Below are 8,661 nucleotides of genomic sequence, written 5' to 3'. Positions count from 1 at the left end.
CCCCCTCCAGAGCTGGATCCGCCTCTGGAGCCCCCTCCAGAGCCATACCCCCCTCCACTGCCCCCTCCACTGCCCCCTCGGGAGCTTGATCCTCTGCCTCCAGAGCTGTAACTGCCACTTCCAGAGCTGTATCCTCCTCCTCTAGAACCGGATCCTCTGCCTCCAGAGCCAAAGCCGGCCCTAGATGTCATGCTTGAAGACACGGTGCTGCTTGTCACAGCTGTGGGGAGAGATGGCATCCCCGTGGAGAGTCTGAGTGCCTCGGCATCCTCCCGACACACCACCCACAGGGCAGGAACACCCCCACTACTTACACACAGTCACGTTGCTACTGAGGTCTCCAGACATCCTGTCAGAAAGAGAGAAAATAGCTTATGGCAGAGCCCTTGGGTTCTGGGTGGCTCAGTCCGTGAAGCGTCCGACTTCGGCTCAGGTCATGATCTCATGGTTCGTGAGTTCGAGCCCCGTGTCGGGCTCTGTGCTAACAGCTCGGAGCCTGGAGCCCGCTTCTGATTCTGAGCCTCCCTCTCTCTCTGCCTTTCCCTCACTCACGCTCTGTGTGTGTGTGTGTGTGTGTGTGTGTGTGTGTGTGTGTCTCAAAAATAAACAAATATTAAAAAAGAATTTTTTTAAAGAAAGCAAATTCCCTTCTGATTTGCAACCCGTGTTTGTATTTAAATCCATCTGAGGGAGTCCGCTATTCAGAATCCCAACCACGCCAGAAATTTTGAAACAAGGCTGCACTGTGAACATTCAACTGGGAAAGAACTGTAACCCTGTACAGCCTACCTATTCTCCCCTCCTGCCCCGCCCTCCTCTGCTTCGTCTGAAATCTGTCCCGCTTCTTCTTGCAGGGCATGGCCTCGAAGACAAGTCCAGAGCAACACCCTGAGCAGAGCGGCTCCTTCCCCACATACTGGCTTGCTGCTGGCCTGGGGTAGCTTGTCCCCTTCCAGCTGCTTCAGCCAAGTAAAACCACTGGGGATGCTGGTGACACTGACAGAGGGCTCAGACAGCGTCGTCAAACAGAGGAAGAAAAGTTCCCTTTGGCGGGGTTAGCAAAGGGTTCAGTCTGTCACTCCAGAAATCTGCAAAGAATCGGGTCTGGCACCTGCTGCAGGGGAGCTGTCAGCCAGTCAGCATGGTCCAACACGTGATCCCCCTGTTCTGGGTCGCAAGGTGGAGGCAGACAAGGCCATCCACCCAGCAGACCCGTAAACCAATGTCTCGTACTCTCTAGGACCAACGTGATTTCACAGCATTTTAGTTTCTCTTTCAGAAAAGACCAAGATTAATGTACTGCTTAATCTACTTTGATTTAATTTCACTTAACTGGGTGTAATTTAATCTGACTTGTTAGTCATGCCATATTGATAAATCTACAACTGTACGTTAATGCTTTGGGTCCTGAATGGCTGCTTGGGGAATGTGGTGACATCAGCTCTCACCTGTCAGAGGTCCTGCCCCACCCCTGCTTTCCCTGCCTTTGCCTCCAGCCCCGGTTCCAGGAGAGAGGGGAGGGTGGACCACGTGACCCTCCTGCTTCCCGAGTGTCCCCACCTGCACTCCTCGCCCTCCAGCAGCTTGCGGTAGGTGGCGATCTCCACGTCCAGGGCCAGCTTCACGTTCATCAGCTCCTGGTAGTCCTTCAGCAGCCGGGCCAGGTCCTCCTTGGCCTGCTGCAGGGCGTCCTCAAGGTCAGAGAGCTTGCCCTGAGCATCTTTGAGGGCATGCTCTCCTTTCTGCTCTGCATCTGCAATGGCTTCTTGCACACTCTTACACTGGGGGAGAAGGAGAAAAGGTTTCTGTTAGTCTGGAGAGCTGAGTCTGCCTGGCAGAGGGGGAGGGGAGCAGATGTGTTTAGGGTGTGAGAAGCCAGACTCCCTGGCCCCGGAAGTGTTGGGTCCCCCTGGAGTTGACGCAAGTCGCAAACAAGGATGCTGAGACTTGCTGCTCTCTCTGGGGCATCGCCTTCCAGCTGCCTCTGGCCGGACCCTGATGCGTTGCCCATAATGACCCTTACTTCACAGCACAGGGCCAGAGGCACTGTCCCAGTCTATAGTCGCAAATGAAAACATCCCATGTGGACAACTTCACAGAACCCCTGCTGCCTCTGGAGTCCATTCTCTGCCCCACATTATCTCTCCCAAGCCACCATCCATCCCCCGGCCAGCTCCCTGCCACGGCTGCTGCCCCACCACCGCACCGCCACTGGTGTTTCAGGACAGTGCCAAGCACGGAGGGCAGGCTCTGTCTGCCACCCCCACCCCCCCTGCCACCGGCCAGATGACTTCTTGCCTTATTTATTATCACTCCCTTCCGCTCATGGAAGCAATCCAAAAGGTAGCACAATTCTTTCCCTGCACTAATCCTCACTTTGGAATGTCTCTTATACCACCGTAAAAAATGTGATAAGCCTTAAATTTTGTTACACTCAAGGTGGTTGGGATCGACATGTGCTAGATCCGAATTCCTCAGTTTCTCCTCTCTCTCACACACACGCAGTCGCACACACTCAACCCGTACACAACCTCCCACCCACCCGAACCTCACTTGACCCCCAGAGCCGCACAGCCTTGGGGGTCACGCCCACCTGCTTCTTCACATGGGCGATCTCCCCTTGCAGCCTCTGGATCATGCGGTTCAGCTCACTGATCTCCATCTTGACCTCCTTCAGGCTGTCTCCGTGTTTCCCTGCAGTAATCTGGAGCTCCTCGTACTGTACGGGAAGAGGGCAGTGGCAGTGTGGAGGAAGCTTGGCCCAAGCCAAGGTAAGTCTGATGCAGGCTGGGTCAACCAAGCTGCATTTGTGGGAGGTGGGGGACCGTCTCACGTCCCCTCAAGGACTTGGTGCCATTGTCAGTTGAGGGCAGTTGAGGCACGATGGACACTTGCTTGGGAATGATGCCCAACTTCCATTAGACAAAAGCACCAGTTGGGGCGCCTGGGTGGCGCAGTCGGTTAAGCGTCCGACTTCAGCCAGGTCACGATCTCGCGGTCCGTGAGTTCGAGCCCCGCGTCGGGCTCTGGGCTGATGGCTCGGAGCCTGGAGCCTGTTTCCGATTCTGTGTCTCCCTCTGTCTCTGCCCCTCCCCCGTTCATGCTCTGTCTCTCTCTGTCCCAAAAATAAATAAAAACGTTGAAAAAAAAAAAAAAAAGACAAAAGCACCAGCAATCTCACGGGACACGTTCCGGCCGGGGTGAAGCCCAGCTTGTTAGACAGAGCTGAGGCTCTCTGTGCTGTCCTTGCACTTGCCTTGCTGTGGTACAGGGCCTCGGCCTCTGCCTTGCTCTTCTGGGCGATCTCCTCATACTGGGCACGGACCTCGGAGATGATGCTGTCCAGGTCCAGGCTGCGGTTGTTGTCCATGGACAGGACAACGCTGGTGTCGGTGATACTCTGCTGCATCTGGGACAGCTCCTGCAACACACGGGGGGGGTCTGGCCATGGCTTCCCTGCCCACAGCCAAAGGCGGTGAGGAGACATTCCCCTCCCCGGTGTTGAGGACATATGGGTTCTCAGACTAAGCTGGGTGGGACACACTGGGTGAGATTAAAGCAAACGTAAACACCAATCCCAAGCTTCTGCCGAGGGTGACCTGAGAATTATGGGAGTCGGCATTTGTGAGCCTCCTAGTTTATAGCTTTGATCACTTACGCAATTTTGATAAGTTTGATGCCCCCAGAAGGAAGCCTGTGGATGATAAATGTCTTAAATTTTACTTCCTGTTTCAGAAGCTATGTGTGCACCTGGGCAGGGAGGGAAGGTCTGCTGCATTTTGATCTCTGAAGTACATTAGACGTAGGGATGGGGACAGGATAGATCTCTTCCTAAGGGGAGCTGGACACTTGAGGAATGGAGTGAGGGAAGTTGTCCTCTGTTTCCTGAGCCTTACTTCTTGTGACATCAGAGGAGAAAGCTCCTCTCTTCCAAGACCTACGTCACCGAAACCCCCTTAGTGGCTTGCAATGATGGCAGGTTGAAGTCAGCCAGTCCACAGACCCCACTCATCCCACCTTTTCACAAATTGGGAAGGGCTTCCTTGGTGGGAAGGGTGGGAAGCCAGGGTGTCTCCAGGAGCAGCCTCCTTACCGCATCAAAAAGGAATTTCATGAACTCGAGCTCCTGATTCAGCACATCTGTCTTGGCCTGCAGCTCCACCTTGGTCATGTAGACATTGTCCACATCCTGCAGAAAATGTGAGGGGCCTCCGGTGAAACTCATGCACTGCTCAGTGTGCGGGCCCCACGCCCTCTCTCTGACCCTCTCTTCTACCCAGTCCCTGCTAACTGCTCTCCCACATCCCAGGCACCTCAGATGAGTCTTGTCTCCACGTGAGCTCATTTGTTCTCCAGCCTGTCTGCTCGGACCCAGCGGGCTTCCGAAGCCCCCTCATTCCCACCCAGCCATGACATGCTCTGGCTCACCTTTTTAAGTGTCACAAAATCATTCTCAGCAGCTGTGCGCTTGTTGATTTCATCCTCGTACCTGTGGGGACCCGGGGACACGGCTGTTAGATTAGTTCCAGCTTGTTTACTTTTCTCTTTCTCTTTTCCGACTGGACCCACCCTGAATTCTCCATTCTCTGAGAATATTAAACACTCTTTTAACGATCTAAATTGTAACTATGATGTCCCAAATAAGGGTGCTCTTCTACAAATTAACTTGCAAACATGGGGGAAAGGTCACGATCTCTAAAGCCCTACATGTCTTCCTCACAAACGATCGACACACGAATCGACCCCACCGATGCAGTGGGGAGAGGCGTGGCCTCCTGGGGGATGACTGGACAGCTATGATCAATATTGATCTCCATTCGGGGTTTGCCACCTACTTCTTCTTAAAATCCTCAACAAGATCCTGCATGTTGTTCAGCTCTGAATCTTGTGATGTTCTCTCTGCAGAGAGCGTATCCACATATTTCTTCAGTTTGGCAATGTACATTTGAAAGATGGGCTCCAGGTTGGTGGTGCGGGTGCTGACGTCCATTTGCTGTAGCAGCTCCCATTTGGTCTGCAGTACCTGGTTCTGCTGCTCCAGGAACCGCACCTACAGGGTGACCAGAAGGAGAGCACATGAGCTCCGGATCACCCTTCCCCCCAGCGGGCCACACTTGCCGGAGTCCGTTCTGATCCTGCTTTGGGACTTAGAGAGGTTTCCACAGCTTTGTGCTCACTGGCCGGATGCTGGATCCGGCTTGAGCTCCCTGCCTCCACACTTGGAAGGTTCTACAGACTCCTAATGTTATGGCTGGCACTTTCCACGCAGAGAACTCTTTTTCCTACTTCACCGCCCACTGTTTTGTTTGTGGCTGCTCCCAAGACTCCAGGCCATTTCTCTCTCTCATCCTAGTTGAATTTCCGGCAAAAGTCCCATAAGGTCCTGGGCAAACCAAAAATAGGCATCCCCTGGCACTGATCCTAAAGGTGCTGAGTGTGAGAGCACCGGAGGGCAGGGCTCCTCGGTCTGATTTTTACAAGCCTCATAAATTTCTTAGGCAAGTTCATCTGCCTTGAAATAGGGCAAAACCCTGTAATGCTCAAAAGTGACACCAATAAAGACTTTCTGGGTCACAAAACTGAGAATGCTTCTCTTAAAGGCAGGAATCTCTTTCATCCCCAAACAGATGTTTCGGGTGCAGCTTCCCAGAACATAGTGGACTAATAGCTTTTCGGGAAGGAAAGACTGTCTCAGAAGACGTCTTACCACTTCCTTCCAAAATCGGCTGGCACGTGGCCTGAACTTCTCAGTCCATTTTACTGGCCTCTATCAGTGTTTCCGCGATTTTCAGAATTTTCCATAAATATTACTTATTTGGGCTGAAGCCGTAAAGCCAAGGATGTAAATAATTCCTAACTGCAGACTGTCTCAGAAGATGTGGCCCATGAAGCCCACACGTCGCCCATTTGGGAAATACACCAGGCTATTTGACTACACCAATGGCTCCTGGAAGAAATGAATCTGTGCCGTTGGCTCGTCAGGTAGAAGTGGAAGTAGGGCATCCTGAGCATCAAGAGAGAGCCAGCTTCTCATGACTCACCTTGTCAATGAAAGAGGCAAATTTGTTGTTGAGAGTTTTGATCTGCTCCCGCTCCCGAGACTTCACATTCTGGATCTCTGGGTCAACTTTCACGTTGAGAGGCTGCAGGAGGCTCTGGTTGACAGAGACTTCGTGGATGCCTCCACCAGGGAATCCTCCAGGCCCCATGCCACCAGGACCCCCAAAACCTCCAAAGCCACCGCCACCTCCAAAGCGGCCGCCGCCGAAGCCGCCTCCACCGAAACCGCCGCCTCCAAAGCCGCTGCCTCCACCAAAGCCACTGCCGCCACCAAAGCCACCGCCGCCTCCAAAGCCGCTGCCGCCTCCAAAGCCACCTCCTCTGCCACCAAATCCACCACCGGAGCCGAAGCTTCCACCTCCTCCAGCCACACTAATGGAGATGCTCTTGGTGCCTCCAAGACCAACAAGGCTCCGACTGCCAAAGCCGCCTCCACCGAAGCCCCCTCCGCCACCGCCATGGCGGCTCAAGCAGGAGAAGCTAGTGGCCGATCTCCGGCTCCCACCGGAGACCACGGCTGAGCCACTGCTGAAGCCCCGGAATCTTCCTCCACCTCCTCCTCCTCTTCGAGATTTGCACGAGATCTGACAACTCATGGTGCCTTAGCCCAGTGAGGGAAAGTGAAGGTTCCCAGACGAGTTAAGGCTGGAGACTCCGCTCTGCTACTGGGAGACTGTCAGGGCCCCCTTTTATACCTGCCAATGAGGTATTGATGTGCATGGGCGTGGGCAGACTGATGCACAGGTTTGGTCTGTGGCCTGGAAGCTACGCCTGGTTACTATTATCAAGCTAATAGCCATTAAAAATCTACTAATCAGCTCCATCCCAAAACTTGCTTCGACTGCAAACTTCTCCTGTTTATCTGGGCATCTGTCATGCAATTCGATTTTTGTGAAATCATCAAAAGAGGAGATCAGGATGTGGGTTTCTCAATCTGAAAAGAGACCTTCTGCAGAATGCTGTTCCCTGCTCTGGACCAACCCAAGGGAGGGCAACTGCCACTGGGCCTGTGCAGGCTTGCCACCCAGTGAGGCTGATGAAAGAGGTGACAGATTTAGAGACCGAAGGGGCCCCTCAATAGCAGCCTTCGAGTCCTCGCTTTTCCCTCTGCTCCAGGAAGAGTTTCAACCAGTGCTTTTGTAGAGTACGAATGTAACGCGAAGAACTATACATACTCTCATAGAAAGAAGTCAGCCAAGGGTGTGTCAAAAGAGTTGTTGTTTTGACTCTTTCCCATGCCATGCCAGGAATGCACAATAGCCAGTCATTGAGGAGAGGACACTTTTCTTTCCTGTAACCAGAAGTCCTCATGGCCATCAACTCTGTCATCTTTCGACATGAAAACCCAGAAGTTGAGGGGCTTACAGAAAGTGTCTCTTTTCCTGGGTCTGACTCTGGGCACCCAACAAAAGGTTGCAATCAAAAGCTTTACATAACTCCAAGGTCCAAGTGTATTTTGATTTAACCAGTCAGTGATCACATATCGTCAAGTGATTCTGCTAACCAGTCAGGAAGTCCAACTCCACAATGAGCACCAGGGACGGATGAATATCAGAAAACCCATTGAGCCACCAAATGCACAGAGCATCCACTCCTAAACTCAATCATAGTCCTTCCTTGGCGTGTGTGGCCGGACACTGTGAGTACTGGAATCGAACGTCCATCTGGGTTTGAGTCCCAGTTTGTGATTTCCTGGCTCTGTGACTTTGAATTAAATGTTGAGGCTCTGTACTCTTAGCTAGAAAATGGAAAAGTCACCCCAAGTGTTTTGAAGATCATGACAGGACACAAAGGTTAGGTATCACTATTGTTTTGTATGAAGCAAAGGTATCTCCTCTTATCTTGTGCTAAGACGATGCGTTCCGCATAAGCCCCATGAGTCAGAGAACTAGGATTTCCCAGGTCCGAACATAAATTTTGAGTTTAAGTCTCAGTTTCATTGTATTTTAGTTAAGTAACGCCGGATGATTCATAATCCTCAAGCCTCGGTTTCCTCATTTATAAAGAGAACTATTTGTTCTAAAAACAGAACAGGTCACATACACATGTGCTAAACACAGTTCCTAGTTAATAGCAGAAACTCCAGAAATGTAATTTCCCTTCTCACATCCCCTCCACCCAAATCTCTAATCCTGTGTCTTCACTACACGGCCGCAGTTGGAAATGAGGGTGAGGAACAGGGAACCAGCTCTTCGTGATACTTGATGTGCAGTAAGAGAACGCTGAAGGAAGCAAACCCATGTGTCTCCTTGATTTTTTTCCCCCAATCTGGTTTATATAATTATAATCATGCAAATAAATCATAAAGCTAAAAGCTTTGGAGAGAGCCCCAATCCAAAGTCAAATGTGTCATTATCTATGGATATCTGAGCAACGCCCTAGTTGGCCATTACTCCACCATGACCGTGCCCAGGCCACGCCAGCTTCAGGAGCAGCTTGGTCCGTCTGTGAAGGAAAGGGATGAACATTTATGGAGCATCTGCTATGCCCCAGGCTGGTGCCGGGCACACAATCTGCATGATTCATCTCTCTTTGGTTCTGCTTTCACGCCAAATCTCCCTTCCGATTCTCTCCACTGGGCCCCTTCCCTTTCTAGACTCA

At 51.9% G+C, this 8,661-nt stretch overlaps 1 protein-coding gene across 1 annotated transcript in view; it reads right to left on the bottom strand.

Moving 5' to 3' along the window:
- Positions 1-6,730, bottom strand: part of LOC121038524 (keratin, type II cytoskeletal 2 epidermal) — a 7,404-nt gene extending 674 nt beyond the window's left edge. Inside the window, exons 1-9 of the mRNA XM_040488029.1 lie at positions 6,042-6,730; positions 4,836-5,050; positions 4,429-4,489; positions 4,094-4,189; positions 3,257-3,421; positions 2,594-2,719; positions 1,561-1,781; positions 315-349; positions 1-220 (exon numbers count right to left, since the gene is read on the bottom strand). The exon at positions 1-220 is cut by the window's left edge and continues 674 nt beyond it. Of these exons, the coding sequence (XP_040343963.1) occupies positions 1-220; positions 315-349; positions 1,561-1,781; positions 2,594-2,719; positions 3,257-3,421; positions 4,094-4,189; positions 4,429-4,489; positions 4,836-5,050; positions 6,042-6,656 (1,754 nt within the window). The 5' untranslated portion in view covers positions 6,657-6,730. The remainder of the gene's footprint in view (positions 221-314; positions 350-1,560; positions 1,782-2,593; positions 2,720-3,256; positions 3,422-4,093; positions 4,190-4,428; positions 4,490-4,835; positions 5,051-6,041) is intronic.
- Positions 6,731-8,661: the final 1,931 nt, after the last annotated feature.

Source organism: Herpailurus yagouaroundi, unplaced genomic scaffold (genome assembly GCF_014898765.1).
Source record: "Herpailurus yagouaroundi ecotype Mexico unplaced genomic scaffold, PumYag 166, whole genome shotgun sequence".
NCBI lineage: Eukaryota > Metazoa > Chordata > Mammalia > Carnivora > Felidae > Herpailurus > Herpailurus yagouaroundi.
The sequence above is the reverse complement of the archived record's forward strand: the minus strand, read 5'-3'. Positions and strand labels throughout refer to the sequence as shown.